Source organism: Catharus ustulatus, chromosome 11 (assembly GCF_009819885.2).
Source record: "Catharus ustulatus isolate bCatUst1 chromosome 11, bCatUst1.pri.v2, whole genome shotgun sequence".
Classification (NCBI taxonomy): domain Eukaryota; kingdom Metazoa; phylum Chordata; class Aves; order Passeriformes; family Turdidae; genus Catharus; species Catharus ustulatus.
This window is the reverse complement of record NC_046231.1, coordinates 13,977,662-13,998,954: the sequence shown is the minus strand read 5'-3', so window position 1 is coordinate 13,998,954 and position 21,293 is coordinate 13,977,662. Positions and strand designations below refer to the sequence as shown.

General features: G+C 58.9%; 2 protein-coding genes across 7 annotated transcripts; one reads left to right on the top strand and one right to left on the bottom strand.

Annotated features, from left to right (window-relative positions):
* Positions 1-134: 134 nt before the first annotated feature.
* On the bottom strand, positions 135-7,798 carry FCSK (fucose kinase). Of its 5 annotated transcripts, XM_033070149.2 has the most exons (23): positions 7,713-7,798; positions 7,463-7,620; positions 7,307-7,357; positions 7,096-7,221; positions 6,902-6,974; positions 6,523-6,620; positions 6,294-6,374; positions 6,084-6,203; positions 5,761-5,902; positions 5,309-5,436; positions 5,105-5,206; positions 4,481-4,651; positions 4,340-4,407; positions 3,824-4,194; positions 3,373-3,583; positions 3,111-3,277; positions 2,781-3,008; positions 2,509-2,652; positions 2,249-2,368; positions 1,989-2,176; positions 1,703-1,802; positions 955-1,178; positions 135-767 (listed from the first exon to the last, which is right to left on the bottom strand). In XM_033070149.2, the coding sequence occupies exons 1-23, from the start codon at positions 7,783-7,785 to the stop codon at positions 651-653; spliced, it is 3,261 nt and encodes a 1,086-aa protein (XP_032926040.1). In that variant the 5' UTR covers positions 7,786-7,798; the 3' UTR covers positions 135-650. The 5 variants fall into 5 exon arrangements, with proteins under 5 accessions (XP_032926040.1, XP_032926041.1, XP_042635579.1 ...); XM_042779645.1 differs by lacking the exon at positions 135-767 and having other exon boundaries at positions 985-1,178; positions 1,701-1,802; XM_042779646.1 differs by lacking the exon at positions 135-767 and having other exon boundaries at positions 985-1,178; positions 1,743-1,802.
* Positions 7,799-7,964: 166 nt separating this feature from the next.
* ST3GAL2 (ST3 beta-galactoside alpha-2,3-sialyltransferase 2) lies at positions 7,965-20,876 on the top strand. 2 transcript variants are annotated; one of them, XM_033069366.2, is made up of 8 exons: positions 7,965-8,148; positions 15,893-16,162; positions 16,252-16,677; positions 16,768-16,961; positions 17,193-17,372; positions 17,554-17,599; positions 17,758-17,877; positions 18,154-20,876. In XM_033069366.2, the coding sequence occupies exons 3-8, from the start codon at positions 16,345-16,347 to the stop codon at positions 18,325-18,327; spliced, it is 1,047 nt and encodes a 348-aa protein (XP_032925257.1). In that variant the 5' UTR covers positions 7,965-8,148; positions 15,893-16,162; positions 16,252-16,344; the 3' UTR covers positions 18,328-20,876. The 2 variants fall into 2 exon arrangements, with proteins under 2 accessions (XP_032925257.1, XP_032925255.1); XM_033069364.2 differs by lacking the exon at positions 7,965-8,148 and adding an exon at positions 8,681-8,738.
* The last annotated feature ends 417 nt before the right edge of the window (positions 20,877-21,293 follow it).

Below are 21,293 nucleotides of genomic sequence, written 5' to 3'. Positions count from 1 at the left end.
GGGGATGACCAGCCCTTGCATGCAGATTCTGCCATTCCCACCCCTGGATAAGCTTTTCTCATGCAATGCTGGGCCTTTGCTATCCTGTGAAGAGGGAGCAGCCCTGCTAGGGACAGAGGGGCACAAACACGTGCTGGGAACAAACTGTTTTATTCAGACAGACTGCATGGACTAGAAACTCACTTGCACTATCCACTATTTCACTGCTGAAACAGTACCTCAGGACAGGAGAGGGTCTTGATTCCACATCCAGCTGCATCCCTGGTGCAGGAGCAGTGCATGCTGAACAGGCAGCTTGGGTCCCTGCTGCTGGAAGAGCAGGAAGGTTCCTTCTAGATGCAGCATAACAAATGCTAGTTTGTTCCCTTTGGAGAACTGTAAAAACTGGAGTGAAACATCAAAATCAGGCTGGAGGCCCTAGCAAACTGTCCCTCCAGCAAGGCCACCCAGCAGGGGTAGTTTTGCCTGCCTGCACAACTTGTCACAGCTTCTCCAGGTTCTGGCTTTTGGGGCAAGTAGCAGCACAAAAAGGCCATACAGAGACCTGAGGCACCTGCTGGAGCTGGCTGAAAAAGATGCCTCTAATGCAGTGGGGATTTCCCTGCACCTATTCTGGATATCTGCCAGGAATGGGCTAGGGCTGAAGTCCTTCACACAGCCCTGTCGCCTCCAGGGTGAGCACTGTCCTTCATATCACATCCCACGACCTCCACAGAGAAACCACCTGTGTCCACTTCGATGCTGTGGATGCTGAAGTTGCCCAGTCCCTAGAAAAGCAGAGTCACAGATTGGGGCAGGAGCCAGCAACAGACCCCTTCTCCCCTCCAAAGTCCCAGGGAGAGGGCACTGAACAACAAGCAATCGCACCCCATGTGTGGTGGGGAGAGATGCTCCTCATGCTCTATATAAAGCTGGCTGCAAGCTGCCTTCAGCAGTGGGGGGTTCACAGCTCACCTCAGTGTCTGCCAGGATCTGGTGCAAAGCCTCTTTCTGCTGAGGGGCTTTGGTTAAGATGTAAAGGAAGCCGCCACCGCCAGCCCCAGCCAAGCACTGCCCGTAGACGTAGGGCCGCAGAGCGTCCATCATGCGCCCAACGGCCAGCGGCTCACAGCCTGGGGCCATGCACTTCTTCTGCTGCCAGTAGCAGTCCAGGCACTTGCCAAGGAGCTGTAGGTCACCTGCAGAGGAGGGAATATTGCAAATTACTTGTCTCTGTTTGTCACCCAAAGGGCAGAAACATGCTCAGCCCAAGCTAAATTCTGCCTTCTTTTCCAGTTCCTTCCAGCTCTGCTGGCCGAGCAAGCAACCCCAGCCCTGTCACGTTGCTATTTTTAATCCTCCACAGGGGGAGGATTTCCTTGCTTTAATGCTCCAGCTTTCTCTCTGCAGCAGCCAAATAAACCTGCTGCACTGACCAGGCATGGCCCCCAGCCCTGTCACCAATGGTGCACTGCTAATCAATCACATTCAGCATGTCTAACCCCCTCTTCCTCAAAATCTTTGTTCAAGCTTGAATTTTGGGTATTGCCTGGTGAGGGTGGGCTCGGGGGAGGATTTGAAGCTTCTGCTTTGAACTGCAAGAACCTGCACCCTCCCCCCCAGGCTTTCTCCCCTACAAGACTACACAGCCACTCCCTGGGAAAGTTCTGTGTTTGTTCAGCTGTTAAAAGGGCCAACCTGGCCCAGGGAAGGGGGCTCACACCTTGCCTCAAGGCCTGGGCACACTCCTCAGCATTGCTCACCAGCGCATCAGCATTTTGCACAATGGAGGGCAGCCTGGCATACCAGTTCCTCACCACATCCTGCAAGAGGACAGAATGTCCCTGTCACTCTCCTCCTGGCTCTGGCAGCACCTGGGGAGGCAGTGCTGCACCCATGGCCTTTGGGTGCCAGCTCCCTCTGGGGTGGCAGAGCTCTGCACAAGTGAAAGGGATGCCACTTAAGGCCACAGGGGGAACAGAAGCCAGCCTGAGGCACCCAGGCATTACCTGGAGCAGGTTGCGGGCCAGACGAGTCTTCCCCGTGTACACCAGCAGCAGGTGATTGTTCAGAGTCTGGGTAAAACCATCAGGGACCAGGATCTGCTCCACTTCCACTCTGAGTGGCAGCTGGGCCTTTGACCTCCCGATTTTGATGCCAGGAACGAGCCCACCAACCTGGTCCTGCCAACCACCCCCTGCAGGGCAGAGGGTTGTCAGTCACTGCTGGGACCCCTACCTTGTGGGTCAGCTGCTCCCCCAGGCCCTACCTGTTGTGAGCCTCTGCTCAAGATGCAGCACATCATGGATAAGAGACTCAGTGCTGGCAGCCTTCCCTGCTGCCTGGTACAGGGATGCCATCACTGCTCCTGCCAGGATGCTGCTGGTGCCTGCAGGGAGCATAGGTGGGCACTGTTGTGTCCCTGAGGGCTGGGGGGCAGCAAGGGAGAAACCCCATCCTGGTGCTGGCAGCAGGAGAGACTCCCACACACCAGTGAGGGACTGCCCAGCCCCTTCCCTGCAAACCTACCAAGGCCAGACCCATGAGGCAACTTGGACCAGGTGTGCACCTCAAAGCCACCCCCAAAATTCTCCATCAGCTGGGCCCGTAAGGGTGTCTGTGAGGGGAACTGCACAACCCGGGTGCAGATAAAGGCAGCTTTGAGCAGGGCTCCTGAAAAAAAAGTAAAGCTGATGCCGGTTGTGCTACCTTCTCCCTCATCCCATTGGCCCTAAAAAGGGCCATTCTGGCATCAACAGGACATTGCAGGTACAGAGCCAGGCTGGCTGGTGACCCCTCACCTGGTGCATGTGGCTGGCAGTAGTCCTGTAAGTGCTCCAGCTCCTGGCACACCAGCTCTGCCACCACCTCGCTCCGTGGTGTCCCGCTGAGGCTGACGAGGCGCAGCTCTGGCTGGGCAATGCGCCGCACCCGGGCACCAATGGGTCGGCACCCATCCACCAGCACTGCCACGTCCACCACAGCCCCCCCGTGCTCATAGGTGATGGGGGGTGTGTCGCTCCAGCCACCTGCCAACACTCACCATCAGCCTCCTGGGGCACCCTTACTCCATTTCCCCCAGCACCACAGGGGTGAGACAAGGATCATCCAACTTAAAGGAATACGCTCACCAGAGAGGTCCAGGCGGGCTGGACACACCACCTGCACCCAGTGCCCCAAGGGTGGCAGCTCCACCTGTTCCACGGTGATGAACTGGCACGAGGACATCACTGCCTGCCGGACGAGGATCTGCTCGGCCCCCTCGTAATGCCGAGCTGCTCTCACCAGCAAAGCTGGCCTGGGATAACAAAGATGCTAAGCCCACTACCACATCTCCATGGCAGCACCAGTGCCTGGAATGGGCCAGCTGCCTCCTGCCAGCCCCAGCCTCACCGGCTCATCCACTTCTGCCGCTCAGCAGCCAGCTCCCGGACACCACCAGCGATGTCCCCGCTCTCCAGGAGCCCAAAAGCTGAGGCCCACTCCCTGTTGGCAGCAGGACCACTCCGCAAGCCCCCTTCACCTTGTGCCATGCAGCCCAGGACCTCAGCAATACAGGCAAGTGCCCGTGCTGCAATACCAGCATCACTGGCCGTGGAAGCAACTAGAAAATAAAATAAAAGGAGGCTGCAAAGCACAGCAGGCTGCATCCCAACCAGTCCACTTCTGCCATAAACTATCTGCAGGGGAGCGGGACTTGCATGGCTTGCACCCACCCAGGCTTGCTGGATGCCCTGCAGGTACATCCCCATGGCATCCTGCAATAGTGGGGGGATCACAGAAGGGGGTGAGGAGCACTGAACAGTTCTGATAACCAGAGATGCAGCTCCTGAGTCCAGCTCACCCTCATCCAGCGTGCCCAGCAAGGCCTTGTGGTAGCCCTCATGGACTGCACTGCGGGCAAGCGGCAGGAGGCTGCTGTCCTGGCGCCCCAGCAGCACGCGCCGCACCTTGCGCTGGCCCTGCAGGAAGAACAGGGCCTGGCGGGCATTCAGCTCAGCTTCCGTGTCCAGGCAGGGCAGCAGCTCCTGCCAGGACATACGCCAGGCTGTCCGCCAGCGTGCCAGCTGCTCACTGGCCACCGTGGCCAGGCCGAGCAGCCACAGCACATCCTGCAGCCCCAGCTCCTCGCGGGCGTGCAGCACCGGGAAGAGCCGGGCGCTGAGCAGGCAGCGGGTCCTCCGTGGCATCTCAGCATCCCAAAGATCCCCTTCCCTGATGGGGGGAGAGACATCAGCACTGCCCTGGGCCAGCTCAAGGACACCTTCCATGAGGGGAGCTGGAAATTGGGATGGGCTGGGGTGGTTATGACACCTCTGGGAGATGGGTCTCCTCTCCCATCCTGACATGTGGCACCTACCGTATGCCCGTCCGTTGGAAAAACTCAGCCCAGGGCATGTTCAGGTAGGTGGCTTTTTCCACAGGGCTCTGCAGGGACACAGAGGTGCTGATCACACTTTGGCTTCTCTAGGAGCCCTTTGCGACCTCACTGTCCCCGCACCTGCCAGTCGTCAAGGCGGCCGGTGAGAGTGAACACGCGGCAGGGCAGGTCACGCAGCCGGACGTGGTGGCCCTGCAGGACAATATCACGCAGGGGACAGCCCCGCAGGGCTGGTGAGGAGTCCACGTTGAGGCCCGAGAGGAGGCAGCCAGAACCGATCACCAGGGGACCCTGAGGAAGAAGAAACATGGATCAAGCACGGCTGATCCCCAGATCAGAGCCAAATCCCGACCTTGGAATGGGACAACCACCCTGAGAGACATGCTGGAGCCACCACAAGCCAGGTGGCAGGATGTAATTTTGTCACAAGGCTGCAGAAACACAGACAACAGAAATTCAAGCCAGGCAACAGCCTCCAGGGCTCATAGCCATAAAGAGCCCCCAAAGGAGAGGGTCTGCCCCAGTTCCAAGCTCAGGACAGGACAGAAAGTGACAGCCTTATCCCCTTGTTTGCAGAGGGTGACAGCCACCAGGGTGCCTAGCACCAGCCAGAAGGCAGCCCCAAAGAGGAAGGGCACCCCAAATCTCACAGCTGTGGTTCCTCCATCCTAGGCAGCAACATGTCACCCTGCTGCCCATTCAGTGCACCGGGAGCTGTGCATCACCCCCATCCTAGCCATGTACCTGGAGGTGACTGTGCTGGATGACACTGCCGGCTGCCAGCTGCACAGCTCCTTCCAGCAGGCAGTTGGTGACCGAAGAGCCATCCTCCAGGAGACAGGGTTGCTACCAAGGGCACAGAGATATGTGGGACCAGGGTCTGGGCACACAGCCCTGAGCAACCCCCAAAACACGTGCATGAGAAAGGTTGGGGATGGAAGGACATACATCTACGTGGGAATGGGCTGTCTTGCAGAAGCGGAGGTGGCTGGCAGAGCCAGGTAGGACAGTCAGGCTGCGGATGTGGTCACTCGCAGAGGCACTCATGTAGTCATAGGACGCGTTGGGAATGCAGGCTTGGGGGGACAGGAGAGCTTTTAGCACATTGACAAAAAAAAGTGGGTGTGTCTGACATTCATGTGAGCTGGGCTGAACAGCCCCAGTTGAAGGGGTGGGGAGTGAAGACCTGGGGACCCCCAGCTGTGGGGAGACACAGATGACGGTCAGGCCCTGATCACCCCATCTCTCCCCATGCAGGGAAAAGGGCACAGGAATGGGTGACATCACATGCACTCATTGCAGCAGGGAATCATACAGTGGTTGGGGATGGAAGGAACATTAAAGATCATCCAGTTACAACTGCCTGCACAGGGACACAGAATTTGGAAGGAAGCACTCACCCATGCTAAGAGGGAAGCCACGGAGAGCTGTCCACAGCACGGAGCGGGCGTTCCTCACGCTGGCATCGCCACCACCCTTCACAAAATCTTCCTCTGTCATCCCCCCAGCCATGCACAGCACAATGTCGAAGAAGAGGGAGAGCTGAGGAGAGAAGCGACTTGGTGGGTCCAGCCAACCTGAACCCCACCCTGCTACTGGGTGCTCCCTTCCATTACCTCTCCCACTCAAATCTCGCAGCGTGAGGGCAAACAGACCCTACAGAGATGCCCAGAAGTGGCACCTGTGTGGCAAAGGGTCCCATCCCCCACAGAGGGGCTGTCACCTGGATGGGTGGTGCCCCCGAGTCCAGCCCCATGTAGGTGCAGGCATCCAGAGGAGGGATGACGTGGGTGGCCAGAAGCTGCTCGGCAGCATCCGAGGAGAAGAAAACAATCCCACAGACCTGCCAGGCACATCAGGGCTGAGGCTGCAGCCGTGGTGACACAAGGGATGGGGCTGGCAGGGGGTCACCAATCCCCGAGTCGTGCTGTACCAGTGGGACGGTGCCATCCGGCCCTGCACACTGCTGGATCTGGGCCTCCGTGCCTTTGTAGACAATGTCATGTACCAGCCCCTGGGAGCAAAACCACCCCAGTGAGCTCTTCAGGAAACCCCAAGGCAAGCAGCCACAGCAGGGCTGAGACTTCAGCACCCAAGAGATCCAAGGACTAGGGATCCCTGCACCTCCAAGGGATGCCTCTTGAAGGGGGAGCTGCCCCAACCTGCTCATTGGTGAGGTAGACCCCATGGTTCCTGGCATATGCTGGGCTCCCAGGCACTGCAATCACTCGGACGCCCTGGAAGCCATCCCAGTTGATCCCTGGGGGGAGGGACAGAGACCAGTTCCCACTGGGGCAGTGCATGTACTCACACTGGGCACAACTGCCTGAAAACCTGAACCACAGCAGCGAAAGTGGCAACAGCATCCAACTTTGGCCACCTCACTGCAGGCACAGTGGACGCTCCCAACCACGCACAGGACAGCAATAGCTGAGCATCCAAACCCTCATGGGAGCACAGCACAGGCTGAATCAGCTATGCTGATGGTTCCCTGAACCCTGTCCCATGCTGGTGCTGGAAGCAAGGTTGGTATCCACTCACCTGGTGTTGAGGGCACAGTGAGGAGCATGTCAGTGCTGCAGACCCAGACACCAGGTGGGGAGCCCACACAGAGCTGCCAAGAGAAGGAGTATGTGTCCAGGGACGGCAGGAAAGGAGCCCAGGAACTCAGCACCGTTTTCATCGTGCTGGGAGCCAAACCCATCCCCAGGGCCCCATCCCCAAGCTACACAGACCCGGTGTGTCATGGTCCCCAGCAGGCTGTCCAGGTTGCAGACCAGCGCTTCGGCTGCGGCACCGGGCTCCTCGGCGGGCAGGCAGGTGAAGGCACGGCCACAGTCATCGAAGGAGAAGTCACGGCCCTGGTGGGATGGAGAATACGGGGGGTCACCGGGAGGGAGCGGCTGCAATGACAGGTCCCGTGCTGGGCTGCAGGTCGGCTCTCACCATGTGCAAGATGAGGATGCGGGCGTCCCTCAGCACGTCAGCGGTCACCACCTGGGAGAGGACAGTCAGTGGGGACAGGACAGGCACCCCCCTCACCTCCAGCGTCCCCTCCGGACTCCAGCCTCCCTGGACCCAGCAGAGGCTGTCACCTCTCACCGTGTATCCGGCCCGGGCGCTGAGGTGCTCGGCCGCCACCAGCAAAGCGTTCAGGGTGGCACCGCCGCTGCCCAGGTGGGCCCAGGGGTCCTCCACGGCCAGGAGCAGCGCGGGGGGGCGCGGGCCCAGCCCGCCCCGCAGCCGCCGCACCTCCAGCTCTGCCAAACGAGAGACGGGCGGCGTTGAGAGCCGGTCCCGCAGCCGCACGCGGGGAGGGAGAAAGGGTGCCCGCCCTGCCACTGCCACTTGCCTCGCTGCAGGGCGGACACGCCGCCATGGCCCCGCCGGCAGGTGAGGAGCAGAGCGCTCCACTGCGTCGCCATAAGAACCTCCTCCGCCCCCAGCCTGCGCCGCGGGGCCTGCTGGGATGTTTAGTCCACTCCCTGCAGCCGCTCCGGGGCGCTCGTGGCTGAGGGACTACAATACCCAGCGCGCACTGCGCGGCGAGGCACGCCCCCCCCTAAAAAGGCACAGCTCATCACCACTGTGCTGCTTCCCCCTTGCCCCCATCCCAGGGACTTGCAAAGGGAGAATGGGGATTTCACGTTTTATACCCTAAAATGTGTCCCAGCGGCGGTGCGTACCCCTAAGTGCCCTGGATCACCCCGGTCGCTAGTCCGGCTCCCCGCAGGGTTCTCTGCAGAGAGAAGGGGTGCCCGGGCGGTGGGCGCTGGTGCCGGTTCCCGGTGGTTGCCAGGGTGGGTGCCCGGAGGGTGCTGGGGTGCGATCGGGATGGGTACTGGGGGGTGCCGATGCACTGGGGTGGGTGCCGGGGCGGGCACCGAAATGGGTACCAGGGAGGGCAGCGGGAGATGCCGGCGCTCCGGGCGGATACCGGGGTGGATAACGGGGGATAGGTACTGGGGTGCCGATGTCCGGAGATGCCAGTGTGCCGGGTGGGTACTGGGATGGGTACCGAGCTGGGTATCTCTCTGGGTACCGGGGCTGCTCAGGGGGCTGCCGATGCGCCGGGTGGGTAGCGGGGTTGATCCCGGTGGATGAGTACCGGGAATGGCGATGCTGGAGTGTCCATGTGAGGCTGGGCACTGGGGTAGATTCCCGAGATGCCAGTGGGAGAGTGGGAGCAGGCGGCCCCTTTCGGCTCCTACAAGTCCCACAAGCCCCGCCGGGCGGCTCAGGACTACATCTCCCAGCCTGCCGGGCCCTGCCCCCCGCCCCGCGCGGCACGGCACGGCACGGCTCCGCACGGCGCGGAGGGCGGTGGCGGCGGGGCCCGGGTGAGCCCGGCGGCGGGGCCATGCCGGAGCTGAGCCAGGTACCGCGGCGGAGAGCGGGCCCGAGGCGGGGGGTGCGGGCACGGCCCGGCTCGGCTCGGGATGCCGGTCCCGGGGAGGCGGCGGGGGTAGCGGGCGGCGGCGGGGAAGCCCGCCCGGGAGCTGCCCCGCTGCTGCGGGCTGGTCCCGGCGCTGGGAGCTGGCCTCGGGGAGCGCCCACGCGGGATGCGTTGGGCTCATCCCCGGTGTGGTGGTCCCGGTTGCTGGTCCCGGTGCTGAGGGCAGGTCCCGGGGCTGGGTGCGGGTCTCGGGGCTGGGAGTATCCACCCGGGATGCAATGGGTACTGAACTGCCCCAGGAGGATGTGTTGTCCCTATCCGGGGTGCAGTCCCGGTTCTGGGTGCTGCTCCCGGTGCTGGATGCTGGCTGCGGGGAGCATCCCCCCGGGTTACACTGGGTTCGGGTCCAGGAGGTCGCGCTGGTCCGGAGTGCTGGCCCGGGCCCTGCGGTGCTGTCCCCAGGGAGGATGTGCTGGCCCCAGCCGCGGGTGCAGCTCCGGGGAGCAGCTCCAGGATGCTGCCCGGGGAGGATGTGCTCGCCCCGGGGAGGATGCTGGCCCTAGCCGGGGTGTGGGGCTGATGGGCTCCCCTCCAGCCGTGTGCCCTGGGATCATGAAAGCACAGCCGGGGGACCATGGTGGGAGGGCTGGCTGCGAGTGGCCCCAGTCCCCACCAGTGCCAGTGTGCATGGAAGGTCCCTCAGCAGCAGTGTGCCACATGGCTGCGTGACACACGGCATCCATTGCATGGGTAGTGGCAGCCAGGATTTCACAAACAGCCTGAGCGTCCCTGGGGACAGGGCAGAAAATGTGTCACCGAGCAGGGGATGTCCCTTGCCTGCTTCTGTGTGTGTGTGTGGGGTGGTATTAACGCGGGCATCGGTGTGAGACCTTACCGGTGTGCCTGTCCCATTGTTTCAGGGTGTTTCCCTGGCTGAAGCACAGCCGACAGAGTGGGATTGATACCGGAGCCTGTATTTCAGGGCCTGGCGATTCAAGGGGTCCCCACACATGCCTGGGGATTAAGTGCTGCTGGCGCAGGAGGAAGGCGAGGTTTTGCTCAGGCTCCAGCTGCAGACTCAGAGCGCTTATTCCAAAGCTCCCAAATATTTCCCCAGAGTGAGGGCTTCCCCAGCAGGAAAATATCGGGGGGAGGATGGCACTTGGGCGATGTGCAGCTCAGACTGCAGGAAGGGCCACTTCCCCGCCTGCTGCCAACAATCACAAAGCATGGCCGGGGGAACCAAACACACCAAACCCCCAGACTTGCTGAGCCTCCCTCCAGGAACACATGTGGGCTTTGAGCTGGTGAAGGCAATTTTGCCCTGCGTTATCTCGGGCTCTCCTTTTCCCAGCCCTGAGCAGCCGCCCCGGCCACATCGTGGCCAAGGCAGTGAGCGCCAACGGGAAGTTCCAAAGCGCTTGGGGCTTGGTTTACCCTTCCTTCCTCTTTTCCCCCCTTGTATCAGATCGCGGCCTCAGCGGGGAGGGCTGCGCTGGGGGGTGCCTTGCCCGCCGCCATCCCCCGCCGCCCGCCGCGTGCCCGTCTGTCTGTCTGTCTGTCTGTCCCCATCTGGCAGCCACAGCGGCCCCGCTGCCGGCTGTGTCCATCCCAAGCGCTTCCCTGTGCCGCGAGGAGCTCATGGCGGTCCTCGGGAACCGCGGGGCCGCTCCGCTCGCCGCCCACGCCTCGCCGGCGCCGGAGGCAGGCACGGAGAGCGGGCAGGGACAGCCGCATGCTGCGGGAACGCTTGAATGTTCCTGCCCGAACAAGCTCCAAACTAGCGCTTTTTGGGGAAAGGCTCCCATGGCACTGAGGGCTCGGTGGTTTTTGCCGCGGGCTCCAGGCACGCCGGATGCCGCCCAGCTTGGCACGCCGAGGTCCCGGCAGCTCCATGACTTTCATCTCCTCCCGTTGCATTTAATTTTTGCACGATTGCAAGCTGCTAATTGCTCTCCGGTGGCTTGGCCGGCTTCAGTGCTTCTTCATGAGCCAGGCTTTATCAGAGCCCGCCTGACCCCGCGGGGCTGGGATGTGATGGGAGAGGCTGGGAACCTCCCCTCCCTGCCCTACTGGGCTCGGGGATATCTCTTGGCTTCCTGTCGCTCTTTGCCACTGGCATCTTCCACTGGCAGTTTTTTTTTGGAAAGTGCAGGTGATTTGGGTCCCAGGTCCAAGGCAAAGTTCCCAAGGATACCCCCAAAACTGCACATGGACGAGTGGTAAATGTGTGTATATATATATATGCATGTGTGATGTATAGTTTGTTGGGTTTTTTTTTCTTATGGGATGGATAGTTCAGTGTTTTAGGTCTAAAATAACACCCTCAACAGTTGCTCTTGGGAAACCAGAACAAGCTGCAGTCACTTTGCTCCGGGTGCCACCGTGTCCCCAGCAAAGGACTTTTGATCTGCAGCCGTAATTGGGCTAATTAGGAAGCTGCAAATGCTCCCCCTTCTCCCCAGGTGTCTGAGCAGAGCCCCAGCTAATGGAGAGAAGTCAGGGGCCCTACCAGTGGAACTGCTCTAATTTTACATTTAATAGGAGTTCTTGGCTGTAACTGGGCTGTGCTGGGATTTATACCCTCCGGCCTGGGGAGCCTTTTGTAACTTCCCTGCAATGCAATCTCATAGGTGCAATTTCCCTAACGAGTTCAATGTCCTTTCAGTGCTGCCCGCAGGCAGAGCAAAGCTGGGTGTCTTTATGGGGCCACCTGCAGCCTGTGCCAAGGTTGCAGTTCTCAGCTTGGGTTGTGCCCTGGGGGAGAGAGGGCGGCTGTGAGTACAGCACCCATCAAACAGCCCTCAAAAGCCAAAGGAGAGAGAACCTTTCTCTGCGCAGGTGAGATCCAGGGAGGAAAACAGGGAAGTGCAGGGCCCCCGTGTCCCAGCTCGCCTTCCCCGGGCAGAGGGCCACAGCCGGCAGCAGCTCCTCCTGGTGCAGCATCCGCCTGTCCTGCACTCCTGCACATATTTTCCTGGTGAGGCATCAGGCATGAACCTAACGGGTCCAGGCTGGTAAAACCAGCAGCAGTGGTGGAGAGAAGTGTTTCCTTCCCAGCCGGCGGGGAGGCTCCGGGTGCTGCTGGCAGCTCACCGGATGCTGGTGGTGAAAGAGGAGCAGGCGTCTGCCTGCAGTGTGGCCACATCTTCACAGGCAGCTGGGGCTGCAGGAAGACTGGTTCAGGGGTGTCTGTGGGGTGCAGCTCTGCTGTAGCAGGCAGAAAGGAGGATGGGGACCAGGCAGACCCTGCTGAACCCAGCCTGCAGCTGTGGGAGGATAAGACAGAAATGTGGCCAGCAGTGGAGAGCTGGCTCCTCATGGGACCAGATGGCTTTGCACAGGGAACTGGGGCAAGGATGGGAGAGAAGAGTAAGCAGTGGTAGGTGGCAAGCCCTGGACTCTGCCTCCTCTGTTCTGCTGGGTTAGTTGTTCAGGCTGGTGCAGTTCCCTGAGGGTCCCACTGTGGTTGAGCCAAGGGGCTTGGGATGCTACTGAACCAGTCCCTGCAAGCCCATCCCACCATCAGCAAGGGCGGAAGCATTCCATTCTGTTTTCCCACTGCTGGCACTCTCCTGCGCCCCTAAATCCCATAGGAAATGGCCTCACCGTGGCTGGCTCCATCCCAGCTCTGTACTGGGGATTTGGCCTCCATGCTCTTTCCTGGCCCTATCCCAGTGCTGAGGGATGAGCCTGAAATAACCCTCTGGAGGCCAGACACAAGGAAAGGCTGGAATAGCTGCCATTGGCAGCCAGGGGTGCAAGTAGGGTTTAAAACATGGGAAACCCAATTAACTTGGCTCCATTAGCTGATTGAGCTGGCTGATAAGGGTATGATTAATTAAAAGGATGAAGAGTAAGTTACCTGCTGTTGGGATGTGGTGATGGCTTAATGCATGAAATTGGCTTCTCGTAATACCTGGTGCTTGTCTACTGCCAGCCATCAGCTCTTCATGGCATCACCCCATGGAAGGGAGAAATGTCCTTGTGCCAACAACAGGTCTGCTCCCTGCTCCCACTCCCCTCCAGCTTCCAAGGAGGAAAAAAAATCAAGGGAAAAATATAATCCCTCTAGATGGGTGAAGCAGGAAAGGACCTTCTTAATTAACTGCACTTTTCTTGCCAAGTCTTGCTTTGGCTTTGGAAGCCCAGTGATGCAGAGGGACAGGCTATCGTGCCCTCCCGCGCTGCCCCCGGCAGATTCCCGCTCGCTGTTCCAAGCTAACGCGAGCTGACGGCCCCATGGAGCCCAGCAGCTCCTCAGCACCCTGCCCAGGGGCTGCAACCTCTGGCAGCGCTTGGGCCATGGGTAAAAAGAAATTAGAATGGTTTTATGACTTTCTGTAGTAATTCTGCTCACTGAAGTTGTGCCTGAAACAAGGATAGGTCACCACTCACTGTTTCTGCCTGGCATTGAAGGAGGTGGGAGAAGGCTGACTCAGATCTGCTCCCTCCTTGTCAAAAAAAACTCAGACCTAATTCTCAGGTTTTCCACCCATGACAGAGATGCCAGTCCAGTCCAAGGGGGTCCTGTGTGCTTCCCCCCGCTGCAAGAGCCATGCACCGATCTGGCACCAGTGGTTTGGTGGTGGCAGAAGTGATGTCTGCGCAGTGATCATGGGATAAGTAGCACCTTGTCACACAGGGTGGCATTTCCCAGAGACTCCTGGGGGAATTTTCAGACCGTTCATACTGGGGAAGAGCAGCAGCCAGTGCAACAATGCTGCCACTGCTCCTCCACTCCCCTTCTCTCACTGCCCCAAATACGGTGACATCCCATCTCCCAGTGATGGCTCCTTCCTTTGCCCACCCTGCCCTTTACTGGTATGGTAATTCCTACTAACAGCCCCAGGATACCTTAGAAACGAGCAAACAAAGCCACCGAGACCTAAAGCTGCCGAGTGGGGGTGTGTCGATGGTGTTTTATCTGACAGGGAAGGGCAGGCATCCTCCAGGCCCTGAGGCTGTCAGTCACATCACTCCAGCATTCATCCTGAAATGAAAGATTATATGATTGGAAAAAACCATCCACCTGTAAAAGCAGCAGAGCAATTTGCCAGGACCTTTTAATAGCCTCGCTTCATTATCTCCTGCAATCAAAGAGAAACTTGTGTTTGATGAGTACATGGTCCTCAGGAGGCAATTTGGGATCCTGGGGATGAATTTGGGAATGGAAGGGCATTTAGTGGCATCATTGACTTGTCAAGCTTGTTCACCACAGAAGAAATCCTGAAATCCCTTATTATTTTAAGAAGGAAATACACAAATCTGATGCCAAAAGCTCCTTCAAGTGGGGTTTTATTTGTGGAGGCGGGTTGGATTAGGACTGGGCAGGGAGGGCATGGATACTGCTGGGGTATGTTTGTATGTGTGGGTGCCCTGACCCTGCTGGGGGCTGTAAGAACCAGTGCAGATGGAAATAGCTGCCAGCTCCTGCTAGGAAAATGATGACTCAAACCAGCCGCTGGGATTTAAGGCTTCTTTTACCGCGCATGAGCTGGGCTGGAGGGGGGCTTTCCCCCCGCTGTGGTCAGGGGCAGCTCCAGGAGGCCCCAGGATGGGGGCTGTACAAAATGAGCTCCAGATGGTGTCAGGGCTGGGATGTATCAAGCAGGACCAGGCTGGGCTGGGGAGCCGGAAAGGGATTTTCCCCCTTTCACCAGGAACAAAAATAACACAAGCACGTGACAGCTCATTTCCTTTAGCCTTTAAAAAGCCCCGTGGGATGGTAAGCAGCGGGAGCAGGGAAGGGGGATCAGCCCATCCTGCTTGGTGGCCCTGCCGTATCATAGCTGAAAAAAACCCACACTTGCCTTTTACCTACAGATCTTTCCAGCGTTTTGCATCTGGGGGGTGAGGGGGTGTTACAGCTTTTAACTGGCTTTATCCCAAACTCCCTAAATGCAAACCCTCTGTTTAACAACCACCCTGGTTTTTTTGCTGGCAGCAGCCCAAGGAACTGGTTGCAGTCACTGCTGGCCATGCGTGTGCCATGTAGGCGTGTTAAAATTCCCTGCCAGGAAAACACTTGAACTGGGATGTGCCTTCGGTTTTTGGCTCTTCCCGTTAAAGACTGTCCCCGCTTGAACAAATATTTGACAGGGGGTTAATGGCTTGGGCAGGAGTAGTTCATTCCTGGCAGTGCAATGGGCTGGGGGAGCCTTTGGGGTCCATGTTCTCCTCCCATCCCAACAAGGAGGTTTTTGGGGGCTTAACAAGTCTGTTCCTGGAAAGCAAGCCAGCATCTTCCAGAAGATGTTTTTTCCTAGGGAAGAAGGATCCTGGTGCCTGCCAGCTCCTAATTACTGCTGCCCGCCTCAGCACCGGCTTAATTGGGGCCAGGGTGGTGGTGATGCCTCTGCAGGGTCACCCCCTTCCCAAAAAGGGATGGAAGGGAGGTCACGTCTCCAAACCCCTGGGATTCTGGATCCTGCCCCAGCTTAGTGACTGCGTTAAAAGGGGATTTACAACCTCTTTTTTTTTTTTTTTTTTTTTTAATTTGGCCAAGGAGCGCTGTCTGGCTTTGTCCGCCCCCCTGCTCGAGGGGCTTGGCCGCTCCTCCCGCCCCTCCCGGGCGCAGGCGCCAGCACCTCTGCCCTGGCTATTTTTACCCGCCGGGATCACGAGCGAGCGAGTGACCTTCCCCAAGGGACGCTGCCACTCGCGGGGGGACAGTCGCCAGCGTCCGTCCCCGGGGTGCCCATCAGGCTGCGGAGCGGCTGTTTCCCGGCTGTGTCGGCAGCCGGCGAAGAGCGTTTGGAGGGGCTGCTTATGGCCAGATAGAGAAGGAGAATTGAGCCTACAGAAAGGAGCCGCTTGTTTGGCTCCGGAGGCGAGTTCATGGCTGAGCCTTTGTCTGGCAGAGACAGGGAGGGCACAGTCCGGGAGCTGCTGCGAGTTCCCCGGGCACGAATAGCGATTACCGGCAGCTCAGCTCCCTGCGCCTGCTTGTCCTCTTCGGGGATGGCTCGTACCCTGCAGCCCCGTGCTTGGGACGGGCTGGGAGGCATCTTGGGGCGTTCAGTGAGGAATAAAATCCTCAGCCGCCGGCACCCTCCTCCTGCTCGGCGCAGCCCCTCAGCTCTGCTGTCTCTGTCGCCACCCCTTGACCCGCCGTCCCCTCCTTCCCGCTCCAGGCCGGTGTCGTGGTGGCCGTGTTCCCGAGCCAGCGGCTGAGGGCAGCGTGCCAGCGGATCAGCTAAACCCCGGGGATGATGAGCACCGTCGCAGCTGAGCGCCAGCCGGGGCCGGGACCCGGAGGAGCCGCCGGGGCGCGGTGCCGCGGCTGAGACCGGCGCGCCGAGCTGTGCCGGACCCCGCAGCAGATGCTCCCTGCCTGGCACGTGGAGCCACCGGGGGCCCTCGCCGCGGCCGGACAACGCGGATGGAAAGGTGCAGCCCAGCAGGTAGGAACCCGGTGCGGTGGGTCCTGGGGGGCTCTACATCCCCGTCGCCACACCGCCACCGCGGGGAGTTACAGCTCTGGTTCCTGCAGGGAGCCTCGCTGGCCGGCTGACGCCCTCCCGCGCCCTATGCCCGCGCCCTATGCCGGAGCGGGCGCCGTCCCCGGCTCAGCCACCCGACGACCATGAAGTGCTCGTTGCGCTTCTGCTTCCTCTCGACCGCCTTCCTGCTCGTCTTCGTCATGTCCCTCCTCTTCACCTACTCCCACCACAGCATCGCCTACCTGGACCCCGGCGGGCTGGGCGGCATCCACCGGGTGAAGCTGGTGCCCGGCTATGCTGGGATGCAGCGGCTCAGCAAAGGGGGGCCGTACCTCCGGGGCTGCTCCTGTCGCCGCTGCCCGGCCGAGGAGCCCGGGGCCGCCGACTGGTTTGACGGGCGCTATGACGGCACCGTGTCCCCAGTGTGGACCAAGGAGAACATGGACCTACCGCCCGACGTCCAGAGGTGGTGGATGGTGAGCGCAGGGACGGGAGTGCCGAGGTTTCTCCTCCACCAAGGAGGAAGCACTGGCTGATTTCCCCCTGCGCCCCTTCCCTCCTTGCAGATGCTGCAGCCCCAGTTCAAGTCCCACAACACCCACGAGGTCCTGAGCAAGCTCTTCCAGATCGTGCCGGGCGAGGATCCCTACCGCTCCCGTGACCCGCGCCGCTGCCGCCGCTGTGCCGTGGTTGGCAACTCCGGCAACCTACGCGGCTCTGGTTACGGGCCAGAAATCGACGGGCACGACTTTGTGATGCGGTGAGCCCCAGAGAGCACTGCCAGGGACCTGCCCACCCGGGCAGCACAGAGACATGGGGTGATGGTACTACTGGGTACTGGGATGAGTGGGAGCGAGTCCAGCCTTGCCACCTCCCCTGGGTGGGAAACTGCTGCTTGGCAGCATTCAACTCCTCATGGGGATCACCCATGTTATCTGCAAGGCACAGGGCATTGGGAGGCTGGTATCATCCTCCCTGCTCTCTTCCCCAGGATGAACCAGGCTCCCACAGTGGGCTTTGAGGGCGATGTGGGTGGTCGGACCACACATCACTTCATGTATCCCGAGAGTGCCAAGAACCTTCCTGCCAATGTCAGCTTTGTGCTCGTGCCCTTCAAAACCCTGGACCTGCTCTGGATCGCCAGTGCCCTCTCCACCGGCCAGATCAGGTTGTAAGTACCCAGTGGGCACTGGCAGCACCAGGCTGGTGGCTCATCTAGCTCGAGGAGAGCTCTCCTGGGAGCAGTGGGGATTAATTTGTTCCTCCCTCAAAAAGCACCTCTTGGCAACTCAGGCTGGGGTTGGGGGCATGGGACCCCCAAGAACTCACCTGCTTCTCTGGTCTTTTCGCAGCACATACGCACCTGTGAAGCCTTTTCTGCGTGTGGACAAAGAAAAGGTATGTGGGGCTCATGCCTGTCACTGCCATGAGCACCTGTACGGCTATGGCCCCGTCACCTCATCATTCCTTAGGGTTCCTAGTGCTCCTTGATGGTGTGATGATGCCAAAGGGAGCATGGCTGGGGCTCCTGTGCTAACTCTGGTCTGTCCTACCAGGTGCAGATCTACAATCCTGCCTTCTTCAAGTACATCCACGACCGCTGGACGGAACATCATGGGCGTTACCCCTCCACTGGCATGCTGGTGCTCTTCTTTGCCCTCCATGTCTGTGATGAGGTGGGTGATGTCTCCTTCAACTCCTGGTTGGCACGGAGTGGGTTTGCTGAGGTCCTGAACCTTGCAGGGTTAAGGAAGGAGGCAGATTCTTTGGGTCAATCTGCAGCAGTCAACTCTGGTTGCTTGACACCACAGTGATTGGCACCCTCAAGTGGTGGGAAGGCTGTGCACATGGATGGGCACCTTTGAAAATCACCCCAGCAGTGCAGGGGTTGCTGAGAAAAGGGTCCCAGCCAGGTGGGGGGTTCTGGCTCACTCCCTCCCTTGCTACTGCAGGTGAACGTCTTTGGGTTCGGTGCTGACAGCCGGGGGAACTGGCACCACTACTGGGAGAACAACCGCTACGCCGGGGAGTTCCGGAAGACGGGGGTGCATGATGCCGATTTTGAGGCACACATCATCGACATGCTGGCCAAAACCAGCAAGATCGAGGTTTACCGGGGAAACTGAGGGCTGAGTCTCTGGCTCCCTGCTCCAGCAGGTCCTGCTGCCTGCAGGGGCAGAGGGTGAGGGTCTCCCTGGTGGCCTCAGGCAATGAGCAGCGACGGGCAGCACAGTTCCGCATTGCTGACAGAGCCACCGCGGTGGCATTTGGTGCCTCCAGCAGCCAATCAGGTTCAGAGCTAAAGGAGACTTTTTGCTTTTTTTTTAATTATTATTATTATTATTAAGAAACCCAGCTGAGAAAGGATTTATAAACACAATCAGTGACTTACCAGGCGGCGGGGTGGCCGCCTTGCATCTCTCAACAGTCAAACCAAATGCTGCTCTTTTTAAAACAAGACAACCCCCCCCGCCCCAAAGCTGCGTGACTTTGGGGAACCCCTCAAGCATCGCGTCCAGGCCGAGGGGGCTGAGGGAGCTGTGGCGGCTGCGCAGCCTCACCAGTGGAACCAGCTGCTTCTTTTTTCCTTTATTTTGGTATTTTTCTTTTACGACCCTGGGGCAGCCGATGCCGTCGTTTCTCCAGGAAAGGCTCCTGGCACAGAGGGAGGTCCCAGCACATGGATCCATGGTGGGGAGCCAGAAGCTTCAGGAAACCAACCATTGCTGATGCTCTGCTGCAGGCTGGTGACTGCTGGCACAGCTGTGCAGGGAGATGAAGAGGAATCTCAGCTTTGGGGTGCAGCATCCTGCTCTTCTACCTGAGGACTGGGGAAGGGTAGGACAGATTTCAGGAATGACTGCACAGGAAGCAGCTAAGATACTTACACAAGCAGCAGCCTGCCACTCCGGCTGAGCTCTGCAAGCAGTTGTAGGACGCTCAAGGGGTTGTGGTATGCAGCAGGGTCAAGAAGACAGGATTTCCTTTGCTTTCAGGCTGGGGAAAAAACCAATCAGAGATTAGTGGGTGAGTGAACTGTGCTTTTGCTTTTGTGTTGCTCTAAACAGCTCTAGTGAGAAGCTGAAATCCCAAAGTCTTTGCTTCTTTTGCCAGGGTGGCACTTGGTTTACACCAGTCTGGTACAGCTGGTGCCCTCGGAGTCCCCAGGGCTTCCCAGGCTGGACAGGCAGCCTATGACATGGGTTGGGGAGATGCTGAAGGAAACTGCCTCCCCAGAGGTGTCACTAAAACCACTTTCTTTGGGTCAATCAGGTGGGGTTGCTTTTTTTTAGGAGATGCTGGAAAGCTCAAGAAAAAGGCAACCATGGAAAAGGTCCTCCAGAGAGGGACCCTCCTCTTGCACAGCCAGTGCTGAGTGGAGCAGGGGCTATGGGGCAGTTCTGGGGAAGGTCTGCCCTTTCTGCCTGGTTGCAATAGTTAATTTGAGGAACAATCACTGTAGGGTTTTTTGGGAGATTTTTTTACCCTTTTGTATCTGGCGTTGCTGTAGCAGCCTCTTACCTGTTTCTCCAGTTCGGTTTGGTTGTTTTTCAGGGCTTCCTTTTATTTTTTTGAGGTTTCTCTGCAATTGTAAAACACAACTGGTGGAGGGTATGGGGTGGTCACCTGGAGCTGGCAAGTCAGCAGCCCCTGGGCTGGGGAAATTCAGCTTTTCTGTCTGCAGGGATTTAAACTGGAGTTGTGTGATGTGTTTTGGTCTGTAGAAGTGGAGCCACCCTGGTGCAGGCAGCCCCAAGCCCCAGGACACAGACTGCTGCAAACCCTGCTCTCCACCTTCCTGGGTGTTTTTTGCTGATTTTTAGTTTTGTGGTTTTTTTTACGGGGAAGAAAATTAAAAACCACAAAACCATGAGCAACAATGAGTGCCTTGACCATCTCCCATCGGCGACACCAGGCTGTGCCCATGCTGGGCAGGGACATGGCCGATGGATCTGGCAGTTGTACCCACTTCCCTCCTTGCACCACGCTGGATCTTAGTGCTGCCGGGAGAGAGGGACACATCCAGGCCACCATGCTGGTGGCTAGAATGGTCAAATCCAGTGTGATGAGGTTGGACCAGCTCCTGTTGCAACTGAGCAGGGCCAGGCCTGACAATCACAGGGTGAGCGGAGACGCTGGGTACCAAACCCAGGTACCGACCCCTCCTGCAGCACAGTACTGGCATCCAGTGTCAGGTGTGCTCGCGGCTCCTGGCTGCCCTGACAGTATTTTTTTTTTTGCTAACTTCCTTCCCCTACTCCCCTTTTCTCTGTTGTTTTAATTATTATTATATTATTATTTTTTATTTAAGCTGTCCCACTAGGACTCGCGACCACTCGTGTCTCTCTGGCAGGGCGGCCGCAGGCAGGCGCGTGCTGCACGGCCGGCGCACCACTGTACTGTACATAGAGGAGATGTAGGCACAGGCTACGGGCAGGGGCCAGGCAGGGAGGAGGTGCCTGGGCTGGCCCACCTGGCAGAGGTTGTCTGCATCACACAGTACCTGATCTGAGCACCTCCTGCCCCACTGGGAGAGGGAGAGACCTGTGCTCCGACCTAGGGCTAGGAGCAGGCGGGCAGCTTGGCCCGTAGCCTCTGTGTACATGGGTACTTCTGCACACAACTGTCTTAAACCAACTGGTTTTTTTAAAGTCAATAAAAATCATGCATCAAATCTGCTTGGTGGTTTTCTTCTGATAGCCTTGTCTACTGTAGCTTTGCCTGCACCCAAACCTGAGCATTGGTGGGGTCAAGAGAGGAGGGAATGAGAGGGTTGCTGGGCCCAGAAGAGGCTCTGCTCTCTCCTCCTCTCCTGGGCCAGGCACCAGCCCCCAGCTGTGGTTAATGTCCCCTCACTAGGGCAGGAGCAGGACCTGGCCCTGTGCCAACCTGGGTGCCCAGCAGCAGAGCCCCAGCACCACCTCTCTGGCCTGAGCCCAACAGTTGGTGATGTCACTGCTCACTCAGACCCCATATCCTTATCCCAGCCACCCTGGACCCTAAAAAACAAAGCTCTGCTCCTATGCAGCCTGTGTCATGGATGAGCTGTTGAAGGATATAAGTTTGAATGTGGATACAGGCAGAGGCAGGG

Excerpts from the sequence above, each read along its gene's own strand:
- FCSK (XM_033070149.2), bottom strand. The coding sequence starts at position 7,785 with ATGGCGACGCAGTGGAGCGCTCTGCTCCTCACCTGCCGGCGGGGCCAT. Across the intron at positions 7,358-7,462 it reads GCGCCCGGGCCGGATACACG|GTGGTGACCGCTGACGTGCT; the intron begins GTGAGAGGTGAC and ends GTCCTCTCCCAG. Across the intron at positions 5,903-6,083 it reads CGGGGGCACCACCCATCCAG|CTCTCCCTCTTCTTCGACAT; the intron begins GTGACAGCCCCT and ends TTCTCTCCTCAG.
- ST3GAL2 (XM_033069366.2), top strand. The coding sequence starts at position 16,345 with ATGAAGTGCTCGTTGCGCTTCTGCTTCCTCTCGACCGCCTTCCTGCTC. Across the intron at positions 16,678-16,767 it reads ACGTCCAGAGGTGGTGGATG|ATGCTGCAGCCCCAGTTCAA; the intron begins GTGAGCGCAGGG and ends CCCTCCTTGCAG. Across the intron at positions 17,878-18,153 it reads CCCTCCATGTCTGTGATGAG|GTGAACGTCTTTGGGTTCGG; the intron begins GTGGGTGATGTC and ends TTGCTACTGCAG.